Source organism: Drosophila mauritiana, chromosome 3L, assembly GCF_004382145.1.
Source record: "Drosophila mauritiana strain mau12 chromosome 3L, ASM438214v1, whole genome shotgun sequence".
NCBI lineage: Eukaryota > Metazoa > Arthropoda > Insecta > Diptera > Drosophilidae > Drosophila > Drosophila mauritiana.
In genome coordinates this window covers 21,324,289-21,350,940 of record NC_046669.1, presented here as the reverse complement: position 1 = coordinate 21,350,940, position 26,652 = coordinate 21,324,289, and the positions used below count along the sequence as shown (strand labels likewise).

The 26,652-nt window shown below is 43.3% G+C and overlaps 4 protein-coding genes across 6 annotated transcripts; 1 reads left to right on the top strand and 3 right to left on the bottom strand.

The window, feature by feature from the left end:
- Window positions 1-2,528: 2,528 nt before the first annotated feature.
- On the bottom strand, window positions 2,529-4,667 carry LOC117142080 (solute carrier family 22 member 1-like). The gene is made up of 4 exons (XM_033305962.1): window positions 4,251-4,667; window positions 3,967-4,195; window positions 3,811-3,914; window positions 2,529-3,198 (listed from the first exon to the last, which is right to left on the bottom strand). The coding sequence occupies exons 1-4, from the start codon at window positions 4,478-4,480 to the stop codon at window positions 2,625-2,627; spliced, it is 1,137 nt and encodes a 378-aa protein (XP_033161853.1). The 5' UTR covers window positions 4,481-4,667; the 3' UTR covers window positions 2,529-2,624.
- A 96-nt stretch (window positions 4,668-4,763) lies between these two features.
- Window positions 4,764-12,338, bottom strand: LOC117142077. Of its 2 annotated transcripts, XM_033305957.1 has the most exons (7): window positions 12,101-12,338; window positions 10,507-10,828; window positions 8,450-10,451; window positions 7,519-7,923; window positions 6,002-7,457; window positions 5,727-5,820; window positions 4,764-5,667 (listed from the first exon to the last, which is right to left on the bottom strand). In XM_033305957.1, the coding sequence occupies exons 2-7, from the start codon at window positions 10,817-10,819 to the stop codon at window positions 5,327-5,329; spliced, it is 4,611 nt and encodes a 1,536-aa protein (XP_033161848.1). In that variant the 5' UTR covers window positions 10,820-10,828; window positions 12,101-12,338; the 3' UTR covers window positions 4,764-5,326. The 2 variants fall into 2 exon arrangements, with proteins under 2 accessions (XP_033161848.1, XP_033161849.1); XM_033305958.1 differs by lacking the exon at window positions 12,101-12,338 and having other exon boundaries at window positions 10,507-11,321.
- Window positions 12,339-12,727: 389 nt separating this feature from the next.
- LOC117142078 (DNA polymerase eta) lies at window positions 12,728-15,896 on the top strand. The gene is made up of 3 exons (XM_033305959.1): window positions 12,728-13,210; window positions 13,264-13,760; window positions 13,819-15,896. Exons 1-3 carry the CDS (start codon window positions 12,779-12,781, stop codon window positions 15,557-15,559), a joined length of 2,670 nt encoding a protein of 889 aa, XP_033161850.1. The 5' UTR covers window positions 12,728-12,778; the 3' UTR covers window positions 15,560-15,896.
- Window positions 15,890-19,443, bottom strand: LOC117142079 (organic cation transporter protein). 2 transcript variants are annotated; one of them, XM_033305960.1, is made up of 5 exons: window positions 19,229-19,443; window positions 18,903-19,140; window positions 17,275-17,378; window positions 16,259-17,210; window positions 15,890-16,190 (listed from the first exon to the last, which is right to left on the bottom strand). In XM_033305960.1, exons 1-5 carry the CDS (start codon window positions 19,441-19,443, stop codon window positions 15,993-15,995), a joined length of 1,707 nt encoding a protein of 568 aa, XP_033161851.1. In that variant the 3' UTR covers window positions 15,890-15,992. The 2 variants fall into 2 exon arrangements, with proteins under 2 accessions (XP_033161851.1, XP_033161852.1); XM_033305961.1 differs by lacking the exon at window positions 19,229-19,443 and having other exon boundaries at window positions 15,892-16,190; window positions 17,275-17,389; window positions 18,903-18,924.
- Window positions 19,444-26,652: the final 7,209 nt, after the last annotated feature.

Sequence of the window (26,652 nt, the reverse complement as noted above, 5' to 3'; positions counted from 1 at the left end):
AGCCCTTCTACCGTAAGCGCCATTACAATAACAAATTTAGATAACCATTAATTAATATGTATACAAATGTGTTTATGTATAAATATATATATATATGTATAAATATTAATTAGAACAGTGCTGAGGGCCCCGCAATTCTTGGAAGTTGATTCATTCTCGTAGCACGTAAATCAGTTTGAACATTGTAATTGTAACGATTTAACTTGTGGCGCCATCTGTTGGTCATGAAGGCTGTAAGTTGGCTCCTTCCCTCAGCAAATTTCGTAAATGAAGGAGCAGATTCATCAGCGTGAAAAAGTAGACGCGTATTAGTGCATACAGAAAAATGGGGTTTTCTATAAGAAAGGTGCGGGGCGCAAGTTCGTCATTGTAAATAATTGTAGGACCGCAATTCTTTTTGTTATTATATATGTACAAATTCGAGTCCCAATAGGAAAATAGTTTTGTCTCTGCCCCCCATCTTCGAATTTTTTAGGAAACCGCCGCCACACGAGAAAATCGCTTTCGTCGTTGGAAAAGGAAACATTCTGTGAGTCTTGGAAAATTTTAATTGATGTGAAATGAGATAGGGGAAAGGAAGACCTAAATATGAATGGATAAAGAGGTCAGAGAGCAAAGCAAATGAGTTCGATCACACATAGGTCCATCAGACATCCACTCAGTCTTGAAGACGGTGATGTAAATGTTTGTGAAGCCTTGATGTCAGAAGAAAGCATGTAATAAGCCGAAAAGATAAAATTTAATACATGCTTATTATAAAAAAATGTATTTACCCCTCATAAACATATTAGCATTATTAGATTCATGCATATATTCACATAAAGAGAGTGCTTATGTGTAGTGAAAATAGATTAAAATGTTTTAAAAAATTCTCGAGTTGGTCGCGGCTAGCTACATGAACACTTTAATTAGGACTCGCTCGAATCATAGTGCTCGAATCCTAGCGAGCATAAACATCACTTCCATAGCTGGAAGGATCATTGATTTTTCACGTGTACTCGTATTACGTCTCGCCTGAGGATTATGTACAGTGTGACGATTCGTTACATAATATGATTCAAACCTATATATTACTTAAAATACAACATGAAATTCTGCTTTAACTCGGACGACATTATCAGAGGAACAATCAAAACATGACAAGCTAATTAATGGAAAATAAATCGTTGCTCAGTTCTTTTTGGTCATTAAGTGTTCTAATTCAGGTTTAAAATAATATAATTTCTTTTTATTTTGATTTTAATTTTAATTACTTGGAAATAGTACGACTATGTCGCAAATCTGACATAGAAACAGCTGGCAAACAAATTGAAAATATGTTCTTTGCTATATGTAAATAGGTATTTGTATTTAAAACTAACTAAATTCTTGTTTAGTCTGTTTTTACTATATCTATGTCTTTTTACATTATACTTACTAACGTTTTTATTCTTATTCTGCTTGCTTTATTTTATAATCAAAATCAAGACTTAGACTTGATAGACTTAGTAACCAACTTACTATCATTACATCCAATTAAACCGTTTCATTTTTGCACTGCGTTTTTATACTGTTGTGGTCTCTGCTGTAACTGATTTTTACTTTGGTGTATTCCCAAGCACTTAAAAGACATTAAGCTTGGTTTTTTTTTGCTTCCATACAAAATTTAAAGTTTTAGAAGTGCAGTTTTCGCTCCTGTACACAATCAAGCACGTCACATAAAAGTTGAATTTTTTATTTGATTGTTTTTGTATAAGAAATGATAATATATTGCTTAAAGTTTGAACGTAACCTTCGCCACTGTCAAATAACTTATTAATAATTATTAAAAATTATTCTAGTGTCTTTGTTTTTAACCTGTACATAATTTTGGTTCCAAAAACATGAATGTTGTTTGCCCAAACTTGACTTGCAAGTATTTTACTCGAGAAAAACTACAAACTCCAATGTGAGCGACGCGATAATGTCGATTAGTTAGTACTTTTTAAGACTTTTTCCTAGGTATACTCTTGTCCAGGGCGCAAGATTCAGCCAGCGTGGTGGGCAGCACCTTGTTGGTTGTCTCCGGGAAGAACAAAACCAAACCCGAGCAGGTGAAGCCGAATAGGGCGAATAGTAGGTGAGGCGAATATTTATAGTAGGGGATCTGTACGGGGAATTGATTGACACTGGTTGGATATATAACCTCTAAGCGAAGGGTTACTTACCAGTAGAGTAGTCTGGGGGGACAGCATGGAGCCAAAGCGACCCATACTGGAGCAGAAGGAGAGCATGCTGTTCCTGCAGTTGGTGGGGAAGATCTCGGAGGTGAAGAAGTACAGGATCATAAAGCTGCCCGTGGACGTCATTTTGGCAAGGAAGTACAGGGTTGAAGAGGTCACAGGGTACACTAATCCAGCAAACAACATTTTAGTCTCAGTTAACCACGAGTTAGGTCACATGCTTACCTTCATCCGTGGCAGCCACTGCAAGGAGGAGGACTGCACAAGTGAACTGGCAGGAGCTGAGCGCCCGTCGGCGTCCTATCCAGTTCATGAGTGTGGTGGCCATCAGGATACCAGGCAGCTGCATAAGACCCGTCAAGCTGAAGTTCTCGAACTTGCTCCCACTCAACTTGGCTGAATGCAGACTCAGACCGAGGGCGATCAGGGTGTGGGTGAACCACACGAAGCAGCACAGGGTGGTGCGGCAGCCCAAGGCCTGGAAGATCTGACGGAAACTGTAGTGGCCCCCGGTTGCTGCTGGGTCAGCAGCCGGCGGTTTGAGAGTATCATTGCGTTAAGCTGGTGCTCCGGCAGTGCTTTTCGGTTTACTTGCGCCACCCTCCGCAGTGTGGTCTGGGCCTCCATCTCTTTCGACTGGCTGAGCAACCACCGCACGCTCTCCGGTAGGAGGCAAATGAAAATCAGGTGGAGCAGAGCTGGCGTATATAGCACACGTAGGAAGACACGCCAGTCTGTCAGATACTTGGCCACGAGGCCCATAAGGGCCTCTGCCAGGCCGTAGGTCAGGGAGATCACTGTAGCCGCCAACACGCGGTGCTTGGGGCCAACTAGCTCCACGGCGAGAAGGAAGGCGGTGGGGAAGAGCGTGCTCCCCACGACCATGTCCAGGAACTCCAAGCTCAGGAAGCTGTAGTACTCCGGCGCATGCGAGCGAGCCAGTCCAGCAAAGGAACTGAGGATTCCCGAGGCTACCAGTATGAATTTGCGCCCATATCTTAAACAGGAAACGAATTGGGCATCAATTAACAAGTCTTTGGTTACATTTATTTAGCCGTTCAAAAATAAAATTGCATGGCTAGACGGCCGAACTGAATGAACATTTTAGTAACATTTAATTCCGTTTCGATGATACAAAAATAGGTGTAAGCAAAGACATTCGAATTTGCACTTTTTTGGTAACGGCCAAAATTACCCTCTCTCCGCTCACTAAAAACTGAGAGCGTAAGAAATCTAAAAATAGAGCTTACTTGCTTATGTAAAAACAATAAACGAGAACGTGTATATGTGTGCGTACTTGTGGTAAAAGATTTTGGGGCCGAAAAACGAATTTACATATTTTACATATTTACATATTTATTCTAGTGTCTGTGGTATAACCCATTAGAAGCCCCTTAAAATATTTGGTGTTTTGAACATTTTCTGGGGCATAGGAAAAATGATTTAATTTAAATTATCAAACAGTTACCAAAATCTCTTCGATATAATTTTACCAATGATTTTGATATGTGCCAAATTTGTATACTTTTAAGAAAGTTTATTATTGAAGTGAACCCAATCTTATCGTATCACTAAAACTTTAAAATGTGATTTTTTGCTTTATTCTTACCGATCGGCGAGATACCCCCCCAGTGGTATTCCCACAAACTGTCCAATATTGTTGACGGTTCCTACCATTGACAGCTTCCACTGGTCAGCGCAGAAAATGCCAAACTGTGGTAATATAAATTAGATTAGGGTTGCTGGAAGTCACCTTGAATCATACCTCAGTTGCTATTGTCTTTTCGCCGCTCCCCAGCTTATAGCCAGCATCGCAGGGGACACGCTGACCCACATCAAAGCTACTGACATTGCATGAAGGTTCACCCACGAGGTCGGATCGTACGGCGTACTGCTCACATTGAGCCCAGTTGCCGTGGCGCTGGGGAGTGGTGAAATTTAAGAATGGTTCTTCATACCTGGAGTCCAACCCATCGCACAGGGTGATGTTGCACCTATGAAGAACTTCCGACGTAAAAGTACAGCACCATAACCATTTCACTGACCCACCTGTGGGGCACATCGCCAGCGGTGAAAACGTAGGAAATGGAGTAGAAGGCGTTGCAGATAATGGGTAGGCAAAGCAGCAAGTAGTTGAAGACTTGAAAACGTCCGAACTGGCCAATCTCAACGATGATCGCGTCCAGCTGGTTTTCCTCCGACGTCTTCGGTGGGTCTATGTCACCCGGTCCGGATTTAGGCTTCTCCGAAACCGCCTCCGTTTGTTTCAGCTTTAGCATGCTGCTGCCGATATCGCCAAGCGCCGACAAGTGACTGACTTCCGGCTTGGAATGCCACACGCGCGATGTCTAGCTCCCTTAATTGGCTAAGTTATTCACGGCGGAGAAATCTGTCCGCAAGCAGTTCCCCTGGCGCTTTCGCACGTTAAATTACCTTAGCACGGCTACCGAAGTCAGAATTTAGTTGCCAGAATAAGTAGTGACTATGAGCGGCTCCAATGCAGCCGTATTTTAATGCTGGTAGGTGAATAAATTTTCAGGTCATCGGAAAATAGTAGGGCAATTATAATGTAATTATGCTTTATTGTTTAGATTCAATGAAAGAATTAAAAATATCACTAGATCTTGTTGTTTTTGTCGTAAAATGTGCTTTAAGTGGGCAAATAAAACGGTCGAGGAAACCAACGTATAACTAGGTTACAAATACTGCTTAGGTTTTAAAGCAAAGTTTAAAGAAAACTCGGTTAAAGATTTAGTACATTTACAAATGCATGTATGAATGAATTTCTAACAAGTATCGGTCGCACATCTGGTTATATATGGCAACTAAAGCATAAGTGCTAGTTATTTTTACAACCTACAGCTCAGGAGTTTTCCCCGTCAGCTCAGTTCCATAAATCACCGAAAGCTGGAGTATTCGAATGTTGTTTTTTGTGTCAAACATAATTGTCAATAATTAACGCCCTGTATGGGTGTGCCCTAAAATTACAAAATACATTTCGATCGATCTGTGGCAAAAGTGGAAAAGCTTTGTGAGTTGACTACTTTGCTACGTTAATATCAATCTTATCAATTTTCAATATGATAATTTTGGTTTAAACTATTTTAACGAGGAATGTAGATCGCCTACAGGTTATACATGGGATTACTAGTAGCGTCGAACAGCTGGGTTCCTGTTGACTCGATCATGGACCGCAGTGCAATACTCCGCTGCTTGGCCACCGCCTTGCGTAATGTTAACTCAAACACATTTTCCTCGTCTATGTTATCCATCGGCATATGATCCCTGTGACCCTCCTTTCGATCAGGAGTTTTAAAGACAAGCTCCTCGTTTTCATACAAGATACATGTCTCGGCAAATTCCGTGGCGAAATATTGTGCGGTGTTGCGATTTTGAATCGCTTCGCTGGGAAAGCATTGCAAAAGTTCCTCAAAGCTAAGCTCAGCCACCAGATTGTTTAAAATCTCTGCAAAAGTGTAAGCCATTGAATTACGTAAGTAGTTTAACATGGTAAAAGCAACAAACCCGTAATGTGTGCCTTCCAATTGGGCAGCGCCTCCTGCTTGCTTAGTATTTTCCGCAAGAGACTCTCCCAATGCTTTGGCGTAAACCCGCAGGACTGCAAGTAAAGAAATATTTAAAAGTCTTAATATAAGTTAATAACCAAACATTTTGGTTTGTTTAATTTTGATATCCAAACGGCATCATCCTATATACTCTGTTCGGCATTTTTTAATTAACGTTATAAACAGTTTCATTATTTGAATAAGACACTACAAATTTTAGATTGTGAGCCTTACCTTTCCATACTGCCACAAAAAGGCGGGACAGAAACTAAGCAGGTAGTTTATGGCCAAGTTCTTTGGCAACACGATCACCAGAAAACTGTCTATGCCGATTAAATTGGGCGTCTTCTGTATGAAGGCGAGGAACTCCGAAACGATTTCACGATCCACCTTGGTAGAAGCTAACAGACTCTGTATCTTCAGGGTGAGGGTCAGCAACTCGTTATGCCAGCTAAGGAAGCGCACCTCGAACTCTCCGTCATCCTTGTTCGGATAGCTAAAATCGCTACGCTCGAAAGGCGGAAGGCGGTTCAGATATTGCGGTCGCTCCAACAAGCAGGGAATTGGGCGAATGTAGGCCTTGATGTGGCGATCATAATCCTCTCCCTCAGGCAGCTTATAGTCCGGAATTAAGGGCACATAAATAAGCTTGCCGGCCAACGGATCGTTGGGATTCCTTACAATCGGTTTTGGGCTGTAGTTAGGTGCCATTCCCACCATGTAGGAAATGCATTCCATTCGCAGGTTCATAAATTCCTCGCGGCTTGTTTGTTGCTCAACGTCCGCTGATTGCAGATCTGTGATGAGATCACTTAGAGCCTTTAGCCGTCCCATGTACATTCGAAACAGTATCTTGAGACCCTTGAGATTAGTCGCAGCCACATCGTCGTCAGCCTGAGGCTGTGAAAGCGAGGCATTTGAATTGCGCTTTTGAAAAGGCGAGGACTGTTGTTCCTGCAGCTGGTCGTAGACGATTCGCTGCTGCCTGCCACTGATTGACAGGCTTGCCGATCGCTCTTCGTGCGCCGAACTGGCGCAAGAGCTGGACAGTGATTGGGCATCCGCCTCGCTGTGCAGCGAGGGAGCCCGCGAACTGCTGCACTCCTCGTCGTAATCGTCATCCAGTTGTGGCGGCGTTTGCGAACGAATCTCGTGGGGTTGCAAGGATGAGCTAACATCGTAGAGATCATAGAAGTACACTTGCAGAATGTTTACGAACACCTTCTGAGAGGTCTGGTTCCCCTTCTGGCCAATGTGCGAGGCGATGTAGTTAAGAAAGAGCTGCAGAATCACGTCCAGCGTCATGCTGTGCTCGATGCAAAGCGCATGAATAAAAGCATCACTGATAGCTTCAAGCAGTGCTGGCTGCTCGTTGGCCAACAGAATCGTCTCGCAAAAGTCCGAGAAGGATACTATGGTACTCGGAGCTGGCGTTCCGACTGGAGCTGGTTTGCTCTTCGCCGCCATCCGTCGACTTTTTCTAGCTCGCAAACTTAATGCCTGGGAGTCAGCTTGCTGTTGATTGCGTCGCTGATAAATCACAGTACTGTCGTCGAACAGAACGTTTTTGTGCCGTATTAAAGCTGTGGCTAGGTTGCGTCTCGTGGATTTTGAAACTACCTCCTGAGCCAGCAAATAGTTGGACATACGGCACGCAGTCACGGCCAGCAGAAGATTTTCATCGGGAGAACTAAATGGTAAACATATTTATAATTAAAATAACATATTTTTACCGAAATAAGTCTACTTACAGTTTGTCCAAGTATTTCAGGTAGTTTATCAACTCCCCGCTTATTGAGTCCGCTACAATAGGTGAGACTAGCATTATCTGCGGAATTTCCGAGGGTGCATGTTTGATGAACATGTTAAGGAACTCCAGCGAAATTGGAACCTGCTTGTAACCTTGCTGGATCACCCTAGCTGGTGTAAAATACGGACGAACTGTCTGGTTCAAAAAGGCCGACTTCAAACGATCCGTTCCCAGGCAAAGCAGAAACAGCTTAACTGTGTATATCAGACCCGAGAGCTCAAGTGGGGTCACGTTTTCCTCGGTGTCCATTAAATTCTGTACGTAGTTATTGAAAATATCTACAAGATGAAGCTGACACATTCTGTAGAACCCTGTAGCCTGGAGATATACTTCCTTTTTGCTTGAACTGTTCGAAAGTTGAAGGATAAACAATATGAATATATTATGAACAGACAAAGCTATTATTTCTAATAATCAAAGGTTAAAGTCAGAAGAGGCAATTTGTTTATAATTTCAAATTTAATTTACATTAAATAAAAGTCAAAAGAATTTAAATCCAAGCCAGGTTTTTTTGGTGTATCAAATCAATCAATACTGATAAAGAATATACGTACACCACTTATGTGGTTTCTCCGTTACTGCGTTGGAAACTACTGACAGTTTGGGACGGGTTGTAGAAAGACAGACGGACACGCTCAGATCGACTCAGCTAGTAATCCTAATCAAGAATATACATAAACTAATAGGGTCGGAAACGCAATCCACCTGTTACATACTTTTCAACGAATCTAGTAAGCGTTTTGCTCTACGAGTAAGATGTATTAAGCCTAAGAAAGTTATGTTCGGCAAGTCCAAGTGCAGTTAAAACCAGGTGATAAGCCTGCGTGCTGATCCTGATCAACAACATTTTTAATAAGTTTAAGTTTTCGTACCGTATTGAGAAATCCGCTAGTTTTCTGCAGTTTGCCATGAACATTTTCCGAAGCTGCTGCTCCCGGTCCGCTCCCAAGCGCTCGCCCTGCAGTGTGAGACTTAATCGCAGCATGACATGCGCCTCCTCCATGAGATCGAAAAAGTTTGAGCTGCTCGCGCTGCGGTACGATTCCGCAATGCCCTCAAGATCCTCTATGACGCACTCCACCCTAGGTACCTCTAGGTTGTACAGCGTCCACTCGTTGGCCACCGTCGAGGATTGGACTGCACTGCTGCTCCTTAGCAGACTATTGTGTTTCGCCTTCGCTTCGGCCAATAGGCGTGCAGCAATGTTTCTCTTGACAGCTACGACTTGAGTGCCAGGCACTTCGCTCATGCTCCGCCGCTTGTGCTGCTCCAGAGCTGCATTCGTAATAAGCACTAGCTGCTCTCGGTTCACGCAAACGAACTGAACATGCATAAACGCTGCCAGACCCACGACGGCGATGGGGGAACTCACATCCGGAGCGGACTCCTCTGGGAACAAACCTCCAATAGAAGGGTACTCGAAGCGATTGTGAAAGAGCCTGTGACCAATTCGTGAGGTGTGCGTTTCGACAGACTCGGAGGTCACTGCATACATGACATAGTCGTTGATTTGGACCTGGATAACAGGTGCCGTGAAGCTGTAGCTGGCCACTGGCTTTTCGTTCTCACTGTACCACTTTCCTTGCGCAGAGAACTGGTACAGAAAGCCGTCCACACTGCTGGCCACGAGGAGGGCGTGTCCTATGCACCTCTGGTGCTGCGAAGACTTAAGCGTCCGGCGGTTTACGTGCTTAAACGTGGTCACAGCACTGGGCACCTGTTGGTTGCCCATGTCATACTCGTCGTCCACCTGGTCTACTTCCTGGCTGTTCCTTTGGTAAATGGCCTTGAGATCCATGCAACGAAAGATGTCCAGAACGCGCGGTTGATTCTCCGAAGTCTTCATGCAGATCTGCAACAGCTTGCGCACATCATATTGCACCGACGCATCATCCAGATGACTGCTCCCGGCTATGCCCCTCACATTCATTGCCTTGGCCTCGTTAACGAGCTTGATTTTAATGTCTGAGGCGCGTTGAGGACTGATGGTGATATCTAGGTTTTCATCCTGTCCCTTTCCTGCTCCGTAGTCCGTAGTCTCATCCCACTGAGATCGCAGTTCCGGCTCAAATTCCCTGCCGTACGCATTGTTAACCAGCTTGGCCACGTTGAAGTCTAACGGTGACCGTCCAGGCAATGCACCATTCATGACAACCTGTGGTTTTGCACTACTCGTCGATTGTAGGGAATCGCTGTCGCAGCTCTGCTGACTGTGACTGGAACTGACCACGCCCCCACCTGCACCGCTGGCACTGGCCTTACTGCCCAAGCTTAGGGATTCCGAAAGCGGCTCGTCTCCGCCACCGTAGTCGTTATCCAGACAGCTTACATCCTGCCCTCCACTGGCTCTGCTAGTGAGTGCATCCACCACCTTGAAGGCCACGCAGTAGCGATTGCTGAGACAGGCGATTACGTTCTCTGCTAGACATAGACGCACTGGGACGAAGTTTAGTTGCACGAAGAACTTAAAGGGCAGAAAGTCGATGAAAGCGAACCTAGGCTGCGTGTTCTCATGAACGCACTGGGTGTATTCGTAGAGGTAAATCCTGTCACGACTGCTCACAATGATGTTTCCGGATGTCTGGCAGCATTGCACCAGCTCCGGCGGACTGCGCAACGGCAGCTCAATCACATCGATGCTCTCCACCAACGGCGTCTTGGGCGTGGTCATCGATGCTATTCGAATGGTAATGGGCAACTCGTTTAGCCGGCTGTCCGGGAACTTCCAGAAGTTGGCGTAGATGCGTACGAACATCTTCGTGTCGTCCTCAGAGCAGACTGTATTGCTGTTGCTGCTTGATGTGCAGCTAATGGTGGAGGAGGAATGCACCGGACTGCCCGCCTGTTCCTTTTCAAGAGTAAGCAGGTATTTGCCTGAGGAAGATTCAGCTTTAGTAGCGTTTTTAGAAAGATATTGATATATACTCACCAGCTTCACAGTAAATAAGTTGCACCACTTCGCCCACCGTGGCCAGCGTGCTCCTGCTCGGCGTCCTCTCATCACCTGCGGTGGTGGTGGATTCTCCTGCCGTCTCATTGGATTGTCCAACGTCCTCCGGTGCCGTTCTTCTGGAGTCCTCAGATTGAGCCTGCTTGGCACCTATGTCGTAGATGTCGATGAACTGTTCAGCACTGCTGATGGCTATGCGGTTGTTCCCGATCAGGCTGGCCGCCAGGATGTCACCGTTGAGGGCATACGTCTGCTGCCTGGCAAAGTTATAGGCCTGCAGGATCTTCACCATGGTGGCTCACTATAAAAAAGACGAGGGATTCTTTCACTACGGCACTCCAGAATTGCAAACTACGCCCTCAGCTTAGTAAAGTGACTTCATCGCCGGACGTACACAGACTGATGGCCTCACCGTGAATCAGACACTAGAGTAGAGAGTTCTCTAACTGAGCGTGGGACAGAGAAAGGGAGAAGTCCGAGTGACAGTGGATTGGCGGACCGCTTAGCGGGGCTCAAGTGGTTCTTGTTTGGGCATGTGAACCATTAGCATAATTGTGCGCTTATGCTGGGGTCAGGGATCGGAAGAGTGGATAAGCGGATGAGGGCTAAGGCTAGCGCATATGGGGTAGCTAGGCTAGGATAGGCCTTTTAAAGAGAGAAGCAATTAAATTAATTTAGACTTAGCGGTAGAATATTTTGTTATACCCCAATGGTGCTCACAAATATCTTTCGTGATTGCAGATACAGTCGCGATCAAAATGAACAAATGAGTTTGTTACTTCCTTAACTACAAAAAGTAGGGAAACAATAAAAAAACTGTGTGTGATAAACACATTTTGTATTGCATATTCAAAAATATCAGAATTAAAGATGTGCAACCGAACTTTTGATCACCTTTTTTAAAAGATTGAATATACATAAGTGGTACATTTGGTAAAACAAGAACCCGCCCTAACGTCGTTCGGCGTCAAGGATTCCAATAGGTCAGTGCTGCACCTTCACTTCAGGTGGAAGTCCCGCGGTCTCATACGCTTTGACCATAAAGTAAACAGACAAGAAATTAGGTCACGACAGTATACAAAAACACGCCCTTCCTGATTTCCGCCGCCCAATACCACAGGCATACCATGGGCGATTAAAGTGGGCCCGGTATCCCAACCCCGATTCCGAGTAGCTATACGTGAGTTAGCCCAATTAAGCCATTGGACATTCGCTGGACATACACTCGGCGCATCAATCAAAACAGCCGGCCAGGAGGCGGAACACGGAAGCGGCGTAGCCGGAAATAGAGCGCCCCCTACATGGATTGACATTTATTTCTGGTCGCTCGGTCAAATCAATAATTCCCGCGGCCGTAATCCGTGCATTAACCCAAATGAACTTGGGCAATGGAAACGCCAGGATAGGCAAATGGTAGTTGGATAAGGGGGAGGGGGGAGGTAGTCACTAAGAGATGTGTGTGTTTCCAGTTGCATTTTGGCAGCCGCTTATATTGAAAAATCAATATCTAAGCATTTTGTTAGGAGTAGCCGCTGGAAACTTGGCAAATAATTTACACTTTGCAATGTCTTACGTATTAACTTGTTTTAATATTCCATTCAGAAAAACAGAAGACAGGGTTTAAGGATTTTTGAAACGCATCATTCTTCGGGGTAGATGTTCGGACAATGTATGTTACTGTGTAATAGGTGGTAGTTATGCCACGTAAATATAACTTCTAGCCGGACTGCACATAATATTCACTCGTTTGTTTATATTTTTTCCGAGTGAGAAACGATAAACTTAAGAATATTCAATAAAGTGTGGCCAGGTTTTGCTCTCTAGAAAATATTGCGAAGCACGAATTGGGTAAACTACACTAGAGTACAAAGCATCGATACAAAGGAACATTATTTAACATCCTCTAATTTTAAATTTCTAATTAGCTTATTTGTAAGAGAGTCTTTAAATTATAAAGCCCCACTACTATCGAAGATATGTTGTCAACAAAATTCTTTACTTCTATTTATTTGAATATCTAAATAAGAAATGATTTAAATCGAAGAATTGAAACCGCTCTTCACAACTGCTTTAAAATGAGTTATAGAGCACATAATTATTATTATTATTCAAACTTTTTTCAAATTTGAATATGGGAAATACTTTAGTGTATCTAGTATTCAAATGCATCTAATCGGTATTTTAAGAAGTCCCCGCCACGGCCACACTCTTGGCGCGCAGTGAAATTCGCGTAATAATACGAAATGAAATCATGTCCAGCGCACGCAGCCATGTTAGCATGCAGAGCAAGTACGACCGCGTGGTCCTGCTGGTGGACATGGACTGCTTCTTCTGCCAGGTGGAGGAGAAGCAGCTTCCGGAGTACCGCAACCGCCCGCTGGCCGTCGTCCAGTACAATCCCTGGCGAGGTGGAGGCATCATAGCGGTGAACTACGCGGCTCGTGCCAAGGGAGTCACTCGCCACATGCGCGGCGACGAGGCGAAGGACCTGTGTCCGGAGATCGTGCTCTGCCAGGTGCCGAATATACGGGAGAAGGCCGACACCAGCAAGTACCGCGATGCCGGCAAGGAGGTGGCCAACGTGCTGCAGCGCTTTACGCAGCTCCTGGAGCGCGCTTCAGTAGATGAGGCGTACTTGGACATAACGGAGACCGTTAATCATCGCATGCAGCAGATGCAGAGTGTAAGCGCTGGCACAAATTAAAAAACGTTTCCTTATTCTTTTACTCGTTGCAGGGAGCCTTTGCTCTGCAGCCGCAGGAATTGGTAAACACCTTTGCCGTGGGCTACCCCAACATTGGCGACTACGTCAACAAGATAACAAATCGCTTTGCCAATCCCTACATGGACGACGAACGCTACCAGATGTCCTACGACCAAAACGACCTTCCCGCCGTCCGACAGAGCGACATTCGGCTCCTTATTGGCGCCTCTGTGGCGGGCGAAGTCCGTGCGGCTGTAAAAAAAGAGACAGGCTACGAGTGTTCGGCTGGAATAGCTCACAATAAGATCCTGGCCAAGTTGGCAGCTGGAATGAACAAGCCCAACAAGCAGACCATTTTGCCGCTGGCGGAAACCGCCAGCCTCTTCGACTCTTTGCCTGTTGGCAAGATCAAGGGGTTGGGTGGCAAATTCGGTGAGGTGGTGTGTGAGACATTAGGCATAAAGTTCATGGGCCAGGTTGTCAAGTTTTCGGAGGTAGAGCTGCAACGCAAATTTGACGAGAAGAATGGGTGGGTTCCTCAAGAGGAGTAGACCACGTTCAAAGTAACTTATTTCCTCTTGTTCCAGCACCTGGCTATTCAACATCTCTCGCGGCATAGACCTAGAAGCCGTGACTCCCCGCTTTTATTCGAAAAGCATTGGCTGCTGTAAAAAGTTTCCAGGTAGAAATAACATTACGGGATTGAAAACCCTTCAACATTGGCTTGGTGAGCTTTCCTCCGAGATCAACGACCGCCTTGAGAAGGACTTTATCGAGAACAATCGCAGGGCCAAACATATGGTGGTGCAATATGTGCAGGACATTGACGGCGAGGAGGTGGCCAGCTCCCGCTCGACTGCTCTTAAAGATTACGACCAGGAATCCATCGTAAGATTTTCTTTAGACCTAATCAGGGCAAACACTAAAACGTTTCTGCGTCCGGGCAGCGAGTCTGCTTTGAACAATGCTATCAAGTTCCTTGGCATTAGTGTTGGCAAGTTCGAAGGCGTCTCTAGTGCGCAAAACAGGCTGCAGGAGATGTTTGCCAACCAGGCTGCCAAGAAACGAAGGATCAGCGGAGAGGAACCAGGGCAACCGCCTCAAGTTCAAATGGAGAAAAAGCAGAAGCAAACGGAGGAAGTTAAGATGAAGAACTTCTTTGCAAACTATTTGCAAGGAGCTAAGAAAGAGGATGCAAAAGCAGACGGAATTTCTGTGAATCCCTTGGCTGCTGCATCAGCTGCTCCAAAAAAGAATTTCGTAGAGGAGTACAAACAGAAACTTCATGAGGCCGTAAGGACTGAAGCTGCCGCCGAAGGAACTGTTCTCACATCAACACCACCGGAGTTTAAGGAAAGCTTTTTTTCACAGTACCTAAAACAACAAAAAAAGACAGGAGATCAGGGGTCGGTGACATCAAAGGAGGACTCCTTGGATGTGCAGGGGCTGGCCGAGGAATTGGACGCCATTGAGGCTGACAACTCGAAAGATTTTGAAGAAGACACTGAAGAGGAGACGGAGTTAACTAGTGATATCCACATGTCTAAGCCTGAAGGACAGTCATCCGATGCCGGGCAAGAACAGGATCCAAACACCTTGAGTGATTCAACAGGGAAAGACGTATACGTTAAAACTGATATAGTGCCTCCCCCGCTTACTGAAGACGAATTGAAGCCTTCAACGTCAAAAAGAAAGTTCGATGAGATCGAAAGTTCTGGAAGTAATTACAAGGAAAGTTACGTAGAGTTTGCAGTACCCAACCTTCGCATCGATCTTTTGCCTACTATTAAATGCGATCAGTGCGGAGCAAACATTCCCGACGAAGTTAAGTCCCTACAAACCCATAGAGACCATCACTTCGCTCAGGAACTAAGCCGAACGCTGAGAAGCACCGAGCGGGAAGAGAGGACGCAGATCCGACAGAAAATATCTCCTAAGCCGACGCCACCCAAGAAGAGCAAGAAGACGGCTGGTTCTGGTAGCAGTTCCAACAGTACGGCACCACCGAGTAACAGCATAATCAAGTTCTTCAGCGCAAAACCAACTCAGGAGCAAGCGCCCAGTGATCCACAGATGCAGCAGTGCACCGAGTGTAAGGCTTTCATCAAGTGTGTAGACATGCCAGAACACTTAGACTACCACGTAGCCAAAAACCTTCAACGTGAACTAAACCAGCAGGATCTGCGAACTCGAACCGCGGCTCTGAACAATGAAAAAACATCTCCAGCTCAGACAAAGAAACAAACTCAGAAAAAACTGAACTCAACCATTTCTGCCTCTTCAAGCGGAACAAAGACAATTGCCCAGTTTTTCAGCCAAAGCAATTAGAGAAACCCTTACACCGCTCCAAGTATTGGAACCTATATAAGTACCTACAAATGGACCAAGGACAAATTTACTTCACTTTAAGATTTAAACATTTTCTCATTCAATTCCGAATCAAAATCAATAATTTTTTGCTTGCACATATCCTAGTTATTAAAATCTCAATCTGGCTCTGGACAGCAAATTGATTGGACTTGTTCATTTTTTTTTCGAGTAATGAAACTCTTAGATTTAATTTTTTTGTTTTATTTTTCCAATTTTAGGCTTAAGTATTAATGTTGATCATTACCATCCATCCGTTGAATAATAAAACACAATGCTTTGTCAATGCTAAATATTATATATGTATAGTATTGTTTGTTCTTAGAGTTATAACACATTTGAAGAGAAATGTCTTTGTATTTGCAGGCTGCCTTAAAATAAGATTACGTTAGAATTACTGCGCTTGTGTTGCCGTGACGACTAGATCGAGATCCTTGCTCTTCGACTGCTTCTTGACGCCTATGGCGTCCGCTTCCTGCACTGTTGTCGGCAAAACTACGTTGGTGGTCTCTGGGAAGAACAGCGTGAGCAGGCCGCTCACGATGGCGGCGCCGGCGAAGAGCATGGCAGGAGCATTGGCATAATACTTGGCCTGTGGAGAAAGGAAAAGGAAAAAGCAATTAGATACAGGAGGAGATCCTTATAGCATTGAGCACCCACCAGTAGAGGCGTCTGCGGGGCCAGCATGGAACCAAACCTGCCCATCATGGAACAGAAGCTAAGCAGACTGTTCCTCAGATTCGTGGGATAGATCTCTGAGGCGAAGAAATAGAGCACCTGGAAGCTGGCAGTGATGGTCAGTTTGCCAACAAGAAATAGCACCAATTGAAGCACCGGCTGATCCGCGCCGGTGAAGATCGTCCCGATGCAGCAAAGACCGCTGGCCAGCATCAGCCCGCAGAGGGAGTACCGCCGGCCGAAGCGGTCCATGATGAGCAGGGGCATGAAGAAGCCGGGAATCTCAACAAGGGCGATGTAAGCGAAGTTATTGTACTTGTCTCCATCCAGCAGCACAACATTAAGGCTCAATCCGTAGTAGACCAGCACGTGGACAATCCAGCAAAAGGAGCAGTTGGCAATGCGCCACTTGAAGTTCTTGAAAGCCTCGCGGATGGGGAAACGGCTTTCCGACGACTGCTGCAACTTGTCCCGATTGGCCAGCACAAGCTTGTCCAGCATGCTCTCCGGCAGCTCGCGCTGGTTCACATGGGCGGCTCGCCGAAGGATATTCTTGGCCCGCTCCTCCTTGCCCTGACTGAGCAGCCAGCGCACGCTCTCCGGCAGGATCCAAAAGTAGGCCAGCAAGATCAGCGAGGGCCCGTAGGTGATGCGCAGTAGGATCCGCCAATCGTGGAACGCCTTGGCGGACATGGCGAGCAGCACCTCACCCACCGCGTAAAAGACCGTAATCACGCTGCACGCCAGCACGCGTCGCTTGGGTCCCACCAGCTCGATCCCGATCACGAAACAGGTGGAGTACAGCGTACTGCTGGTCATGTTGTCCAGGAACTCGAACACAAGGAACCAACCGTAGCTGGGCGAGAAGGAGCGAATTACGCCAAGCACAGCTCCCAATATTCCGCCCAGAGCGATTGAGAAACTCCGTCCATATCTGTACAAAATTTTGACAATGTGATAATCAAGGAGCATAAAGTTAAGTTGTGGTGTACCCTTACCGATCCGCGACAAAGCCTCCGATGGGAATACCGAAGAATTGTCCCAGGTTGTTTATGGTTCCCACCATAGATAGCTTCCATTCATCATCGCAGAAAATGCCAAACTACAATGGAACTGTTTTTCAAATCTTTTGTCGCCCACACGTACTTAGAACTTAGAATAATTGAATTCGCTCATTTTGAACATTCACGTTCTTAGCAATGGCGTACACGAAATATTTATTAAGCTACGAGAGGTATTTCGAAATTAAATGCTGAACTCAAAATTGTGATATACGTACTGTACAAAATTCCTTTTATGCCGAGCATAAATCAACCTTGTGAAAAATTAATGGAAATTGGATTCAGTCAAAGCTATCAGTCCCACTGAATATTTACCTAAATGGTAACCCAATTTGACAACATGTTTTCATGTTGCAATTGCTGTGCCACAAGCCTGGCAACTGTGGCACTTATCTGCCAGTCACTGTGCTCGCATCTACGTGTCCAATTGTCTGATAAAGAATGTTTTAGCAAGAAAGCTCATCAGGCCACTTAGGCAACAGCTTCCGACATTATCATAGGGCACATAATAAACTGTCCAAAGACCAGGGTAACAGATGTGACCGCGAAAACTAAATTTGTTTACCCTATGGGTGGTAAAATTCCTCGATTATGCCTAAATTGCTGACTAAATATTATGAATTCTGTTTACCTTTGGACCTTCACACTGGTCTTTCTGTTGATTCAGCTGGCATACTGGGCGTATGCGTTATACTCACTACTAAATATCGACTTATAAATACGTTAAGAGTTTTACGACCATTTACTGCAATCCCCTCTTCACTTTCCCAATTCGTTTCAGGCCCCGTCTGAGTGCCCACTATTTGATTACGTTTGTCAACTACTCAATGTCGGTTATCAGTAAAGTATTTACCGCTCAATTTAGTCATTGAACCCGTGTGAATGGACAGGTTTAGTGATCCTAGGTTTGGTTTGCTCCCATTAATCCTAACACAAAAAAACCTACAAAAATCAAGAGAGTTCCTCACTGTCAGGCCAAAGATATTAGAATAATTCTAGTGTCTTTGGTCAGACCCCTTCTATTCATCTCTATTTTCTAACTTTTATAGTTCCCGAGATTTTGAGGTTCATACGGACAGACGGACATGACCGATAATATGTATACTTTATAGGGTAGCAATTACTTTCTTCTTCAAGTCTTGTATACCCGTTACGCGTAGAGAATAATATCTCTGTAGCTACAATGATTGTTTATAAGCCTAATTAAAGAAGACTCAAATTACCAAAACGCGTAACGGCATAATGTGCTAAAATTTTTGAAGAATGAGGAATCTAGTATGTGAGCCCACGTTTTATAAACAAGCACGTTTTTTATACCACTCGGAGTTATTAGCTCCACCAGCGAGCTAATCAATCAGTAATCAATCCAATTTGGGATTTCATTCTGATAGTTCAAAGATAAGAGTTGGTTTGTTGTGATGAAACTCTTTTATGAGTGTGTAGCGGGGCTAATCGGATGACTTATTGACAAAGTCCAACGTCTGCCACATCAAGATTTAGTCGTCTAGCATGCAGTTTTCGTAGCCCCCGATAATAGCACCCCCCTCGGTAGCTTTGGAACTCACGTCATTGGAAATGGTAACTTCATCGTCGCGGAAAACGAACTCGTTGTGGGCGCAGGCCTCCTTGTTTCTTGTGAAGTGGTCGGCCGTGCAGATGTCCACCGAATGGTTCCATTGGGGCAGCTCCGAGTTGGTGTACCGATTGCATGAGTCCAGATCCTTGCCGTTCTTGGGGATACTCCAATCGGTGTGCGGCTCGTAGTAGTTGCTTCCAGGCAAATCGCACTCTGCCACGCTACATCTGTCGGTGAGAGGAGTTCCGTCATTTCGAGTCGCACAATTTAGCCACCAAGGACCCATTAATAGCATTAAATGGCCATTAACTTCACCTGTGCGTCACTGTGGCAGCGGTAAACACGTATGTGACCGAGAACATGGCGTGGAACATCATCGGCAGGCAGATCAGCACAAATATGATCAGCTGGAAGCGCCCGAACTGCCCCAGGTGCTTCAGGATGGCGTCCAGAGTGACGTCTTCCGAGTCCTTCGCCGGTGGCGACACCGCCACCGCCGGGTCTGCGGGTGGCGCTCCGCTGGCTGCCATTTCCCAATCCCTGCCTTCGATAATACGGGGACACAATTAAGGCACACGTTTTCGCTTTATTTATGCACTAGCGCTGCGTTATTTTCATTCACAGAAAATACGTATATATATTTATTTTTACCCTCGCGCCGAGCACTTTGCGATGTGTAGGGCACCGAACCGCGTCTCGGACTGCGACTGGCCTGCTGAGATCTCCGGTTCCACAATGCGAGCAATCAACGAGCGGTCGCGATCGCAGTCCGTCGGCGAATGGGACAGATCGCATACCGACCAACTGTTGATGGGCATGGGCATGGTTATGGGGCGCCTTGATAAGATTGCCGGATTCATGGGGTTCCGAGTTTGGGTAGGCTCGCCTGGAGATTATGCCGCGGTGTGTCGGTCCGGGATTGGCTGTGGTGAAGGTGGATCGCGGGAGTAGGGTGATAGTAGCCAAAGTCCAAAAGACAGATGTCTTGGTCTCAACGGCAAGAGAAAAAATATAGTATTTCATAGAATTTCGTCCTGATGGACTGCGTGCGGACTGCTTCGTCACGTAACTAATACACTCTTAATAGTCAGCTAACTGAATTAGTAGTGCTGTGGAAAATCATATGTGTTAAACTAGTAGCCAATCTAGTCAAATGAATGAAAAATTTCTACTGTATACATACAACTCCTTAATTAACATCAAGTTAATTTACTTAGTTAATTCTGTATTTAATATCAATTCCTGTACTATTTTGGAGGATCCATGTTGAACTTTTTCAACTATTTTAAGCACTTTTATTAGTCACGTTCCGCAAACGTGATACTTCCATAGTTTATATATCATTTCATTTTCCGATTTGGCCAGCAGCCAACCCATTTGGGGAACGCACTTGGTCAGTGGCAGAACATGTATAGAAATCTGTTTTAAAATATATATGTGTTAGGCATTTTTATTATATGTCTACTTCACTCATGTTCATGACCAGGGCTAAATAATTTTATATTAATGCAGCGATAACCATTTTGTACCCTATTAAGAGGTATTCAAACAATTCCAAAGCTTGATACTCCTCCGGATTTTATCTTAATTAAACAATTTTTAATGGTAACAATCTGCATTTTCGAGATCAGCAAGGTCATTTTTTTCGCATTGAAAAGTAGCATAATAAGCTCTCTAAAAGCATTCTGTTTCAATAAGACATACAACCAAATAGTTATGCCTAGATCTGGTTTGGAGGCCATCCATTCAATACCATTACATTACTATCACCTGACCGAATTCGGCAACTTCGACATATTGGCTAGTATCTCGCAGAACTAGTTTTGCCGAGAGCAATACGCTTTACCGATGTAATCCGACTTTGGGACTTTTCCCGATGATATTACCCTTCCACAGGTAATTACTCGTAGTTATTGCGCCACTTATAATGGGACCGACAATAAAGAGAACAGCGAATGAAAATGGAGCGAATACAATTTAATTACCACGCTAATATAAAAAAGCTTAGGATTTGGAAAAAACTAGTCTCTGGAATGTAACAAAATGGGATTTCACTGTACTCCATAATTCTACCTGAACGTCTAGAATTATTAGTTATTCAAAAGTACTTGGAACTGGAAAGCGGAAAGTGATAGCGGGGTTTTCATAGTCGTGCTTGAGTACTAGAATCGTAACTCTAAGCTGTCAAACTAAAATAAATTTTGTCACTGTTCGCAATTAAATCTGCGGTGACGTGAAGTCTAAAATTGTAATATCTTTTTAAGACTTCGCTCAGCCGCTATTCGGCATTTAGTGTTGCTTTTCTAATTTTTCTCGCAGACACATTCGTTTCTGCCCATTCCAATATGTCTTGTTTGTTTTGAATGCTTTTATGAATGAAGCTTGGTGGCCTTTTTGCGACTGGTCCTGCACTTTGTTGACCCCATGCCATTCGAGGTTTCCATCGACGAAATCAAAACGATCGCAATCACATCGTATACGTATTATCTGTGTCATTATTATAGATATCATACGTTTTTGAAAGCCTTCACAGTGTGAATTTAGAGTGTTTTATTAATTCAAAAGGCGTAGCTGACAAGGTTAATATACTTATGAGACACTAGAAAACGGTATTGTCGGTTTGTCGACTATGAAATACCCATTACTCCCAAGAAATTGACTAAAAGTATATTTTGCCTAGAAATCCCAACTCGGTCTATACGGGATATTGTAACTGGTTGAGTGTGTGCCAAAATCGATGCATCCCGAGTTATAATGAAATAAAAAAAAAAACACTTTTTTAAAAAGTGTGTGGGTGACAATTTCAGCCATTTCGTGATCAATATAATTTTGGATATTGATCCTGATCGAAGATATACATTTGACGGCTTGGGTCGAAAACGATTCATTCTACCCCATACACTCTTTTCCGCGAATCTGGTATACCCTTTTAATGTACGAGTAATGAGTATAACAAGCCGACCAGCTGTGCAACCCACAAAAAAGTAAAACAACATATCTGGTTTGTTTTGAATATATCTAAACACATACCTTTATTTAATGAATTCAAAAATTGTGTTAAATTCTTTTTTTGTTTCTGTTCTTTATATCTTGCTTTTTCCTTAGACAAGTGGTACATTTTTATGATCAATTTTTCTGCAATACTGCACGATTTTTACACAGATACTCTGTAAGAATGTATCTAGCTTAACGTTCTTATGTTTATGCCTGTGTGTCTTGCTTTCTATTAATTATGTTACTTTTTAAGACTTTATTTGTTTTCGAAGTAAAAATTTGACTCAAAAACATTTATTCAAAGAACGCAACACATTTACGTAGCTTTCAAAAATCGATCTTGATTTCCTACAATTTCTTTTGGTTGGGTAAACTTGCAGTAATGTTTGTGTTCGATATGATGTGGTATATGATAACTTATAATTTATTTGCTTATATGGATTGTTTGATCAACGAAAATATTCTTCAGCGATATATGCCATGTATATAGATATATATATATATTTATATATAGGTGTGTATATGAGTTGTGAGTAAATGCGTATGCATCGTTAATAATAATCATAATCAGTTAATCAGTTTAAATAATTCCACTTAGTAGCTTCGTTTAGCTCTATAAATTCAATTATAATGCACTTAACTTTGCGTGTGACTGTGTGTTCGAGTCTGTCGTATTGCACATCTGTGTGTCTAATGCTTTTTCTAGGGTATCTGAGTGTCGGAGTAATCAGAGAAGGCAGTCCCAGAGTGCCGCTCTCCTGCTCGCTCGTCCTGTACCGTTACACCCTGATGGCGATGCCTGCGTATGCGTGAGTGGTGTAGATGTGGTGTTGATGTGTGTGTGTGTGTGTGAGACCGTGTTCTCTTTGGGTTCGTTTGCACTCTTTGTGGGGTCGCACGTACTTACACATTGAGTTTGTTCTTGGTATATATGTAAATACTTTTAAATATAATTTATAGAATTGTAAATATGTTGTAAATAATGTTTGCTTTTCGAGTTTTGTTTCACATTACTTTGCTTTGTTTATTTTAACTCGCTATTCCGCTCGCTATATTTTCTTGTACATTTCGCCATTATTTAAGAATTTTATACTGTGATTAAGTTCTGTGTGTTCGGGCCTGTGGATAACATGTGAAGAGCATCGTCTATAGGGCTGTCCGGGTCTGAAATCAAACCAATCCGTCACTGATCGTGGGGTTTCGACTCTGATCGAATCTGCCCCAGGTCCCTTTCGATATAGCCGTGTGTCAATGGGTTCAGTTGAGTGTGGTTCGGTTTGGCTTGTTCTCTTTAGAGTCATAATACACATTTAAGAATTATTTAAATATTATTGTTGTACACAGATAAACAATATTCATTTCACTTATGGCTTAATTTTAATCTATATCTGAGATAGCCGCTCTAACATTGCATCGGTTCTCCTTACAGGCTTATGTATGTATGTATGTATGTTCCATAGTTTTGTTTTGAGTGTACTGTAACGCAAGAGTTCCTGTTCGGCTGATGCCTGCCAAGTGTACCCTGGAACCTATGGGTGCAAAGTGGAGTGGTGACGATGTTATGTATCTAAACGTATTTGGGTTGGTTAGCCTCTACACTACACTACACACTTTGGTTCAGATCGAAAACTATGCGGTGCTGGTGCTACGTGTGGGTTTGCGTTTGCCTTACGTTAGTCCGACGTCCTGGTCGGTCCTTTTTTAGGTCCGCGGTGTCTGTGATTTGAAAGTCTCCCAAAAATTGGTGGTTCTGAAACCAACTGTTCGTTTGCATTTACTTCTTTTTTACTGTGGAGTATCTTAAATAACGTTGAAATTAAAACAATTACGCAAAAATTTGCACTAAAAATTGGCACTAACTTTTGGTTTTGTTCTTTAACCCTTCTTTTTTTACTTTGCTTTAACCACAATAACAACGCAAGTAGCTTAATTCATTTGTGAGTATTGCTCAAATATATATTCATCCAAAACACTCTCTAGGCATTTTCAACTGGGTTCATAGCCATAATTACTCCCCGTTATGACTTTTGTCCTTTTTTTATTATTGAAGCTCTAGTTATATGATTGCCTTGCAGTTTTCTTCAACTTGTAAATATGTCTAGTTAGTTTTTGCTTTGTTTACTTTTAATTTACCCATTTCCTCGGTAATTTACTTAAGGTGCGACTGTGTTGCCTTTTGCCCCTTCGTCTTGAGTCTGCAGAAGAGCAACAAAATCTCAGGGTTAACCGAAGTGCAACGCAAGTCTGAACGCCTCAAAGTTTCGCCTAAAAGTATGCAACGAAACCAATGGGGAATGAACTGCCGTCCAACTTAGCTTTGGTTCATCTGGGATCTTTGGCACCTTCTAGCAATAAAACTGCGAGTACAGCCAGATTGAATGTTATTTACTATGTGGAAATGATTACGCACATCTATATGAATTAGTATTCGTTTGGTTTTGGTTTGGTTTTTGTTAAATAAGCTCCTTTAAGTGCTTTGCATTGAGCAAATGTGAACATTTAAATACTTTTGCGAGTAGCTTTCTGTTTCTGTCGACTGTGAATCCATTGAAATTCGTATAATTCCTCTGTGTTGTTCCCCGAAAAAAGCAAAGAATTACATTTACTTTGTGTTCTCGTTTGTGGCTGCTGTTGCGCTTTTGGCCAGTTCAAGTTGGTTTCTATTCGTCTTCTACCTCACTGTTTTGGCACAAATTGTGTGATTCTCCTCTACGTTTTTGACGTGCTAGATTTACGTAACTTCTACAAACTCCGGGGCTTAATTAAGGGGTTGCCTAGGTTTGTTTGTTGTTTTTCTTGTTTACAATTTAATCTTATATTTAAAATATAAGTTGATCCCAATTGTTCAGTTTTATCAATTTAATGCTGCTTATTCATTCTTTTCGTCTTCTCCAAAGGTGAGAGTAAGAGAGAGTACGACGTGGCGGCAAATAGTTTGCCCCCTTCATAATCCACATGCTGATTAACAAGGGAATGCAGTGACCTTCTTGGTTTTCGGTTCCCATATTTGGATTGAGAGATCTTCAACTATATATAGTTTATGTAACTATATTATAGTTACACATATATAAACACACACATATATATAAACATATGCTTATTTCATTGAAAACCCCCACTGAAGTTGAAGTGTTTCCATCCGATTCCAATACCGAATACCCTATACCCAGTAACCAGGGATACGGGCAAATACCTATGGATATTGTCTGAAGAAGCTACGGGGCCCTGTCTATGTGTATGCATGCATGTGATGTGTCCAGTGGTTAAGTTGTGACTCTACGTACATAGGGCTATAAGATATTATGAACGATATTTGCTTTTGCTTTGATTCACTTTGTTATGCTGAGAAACCTTAGATGTTTCGTATATTTCTAGTGGCAAGTGGCCGTAGCGCTATGCTTGCCTAGGTGTTCTATTAATTCTTCAATTGCTTTGATGAATTGGAATACACGTAGTTATATTTCCCCATCTGTCTTTGTGTATGCGACTCATACGCGAAAATGTGGCAACTAAAATGGATACTCGTATGTAATTAACTGATTCGACTAACAGGATTGGTAGCATTCTTCTGCGGGAATTATTGGTAGGGCAGACCCTAATACACTCCCCCGTTCCTTGCGTTCCAGCTTCCTCTCTCAGATCCTATCGGAGTTCCTTAACAATTCTAACACCGATATTTAGTTAGTTAAATACACGTATATTTGTTCATTACTTAGACCCGATCTCCCATTTCTCTCTCCATAACTCTGCGCCTAAATTAAAACTTCGCTCGTATAATTTCTTGTCTTTTTTCTGGATATTAAATAAGAATATCTAAAATACCTTAATGTTAAGTTTCATTTTTGCTTTATATTTGTATATAAATATGTTTTTGGATTGGTTTTCCTTTATACTGCTTTTCATACTCCTAGACTCTTTTCCTACAGTTGTGTTTCCTTTAACAATGACCTTGCATCCATCCAACGATCCATCATTCATTCATTCGACCGACCGACCGATCAAGTGCCTTAAATGCTTTTACGTTTGTTGCTTATTGTGTAGAGTTCTTCGACATGTATTGTAAAAATGTGAGCAAATACATTCAAGTGATTTGTAATTACACTGAGAGAAACATTAATATGTGTGTTTTTGCTGTATATGTATTTGCTGTATAAGTTTAATAATATGTTCTTGTTTGCTTGTGTTCTGGGTAATCATTTGTTCGGGCTAGTTGTCAATATTCTCCTGGGCCTCAGTGTCCTAATCGTATCCACTACGTGCACTTGAAGCTCAGTTCGCTTCTCGACCGAATCCAAGTGGAGCTCGGACTCAAATTCGCATTCGGATTGATGTGTTACGGGCAACTGCGCACAGACTCGGATAGCTTTGAGCAATTGTGGGTCACCATGTGTCGCTAAAAGGGATAAGTTCTTATGTCGAAACGGTAACAAGTTTTTTTTGTTTTGACTTTGCATATCGCACGATATCGGCGGGCTCTCCCAATTGATCTGACCCGATCTGATCCGATCGATCAAGGATGAGCTAGAGCTCCTGGGAAGTACCGAGAAGAGTGGGAGAAAGGAGTGGAAAACTCACATGCCATCCAGTTGAGTACTGAGTTCGCTGAGGGGGGGCAGGCAAGGCAGGCTAGAAGAAATTTGCTTGGTTGGTTTTTAAGGCACCATTAAAATTGCTTTTCTTACACGTATTTTTCCTTTGCAAATTTACAAGTTATCAACAAAATGTCGTTAATAATTACATTAATT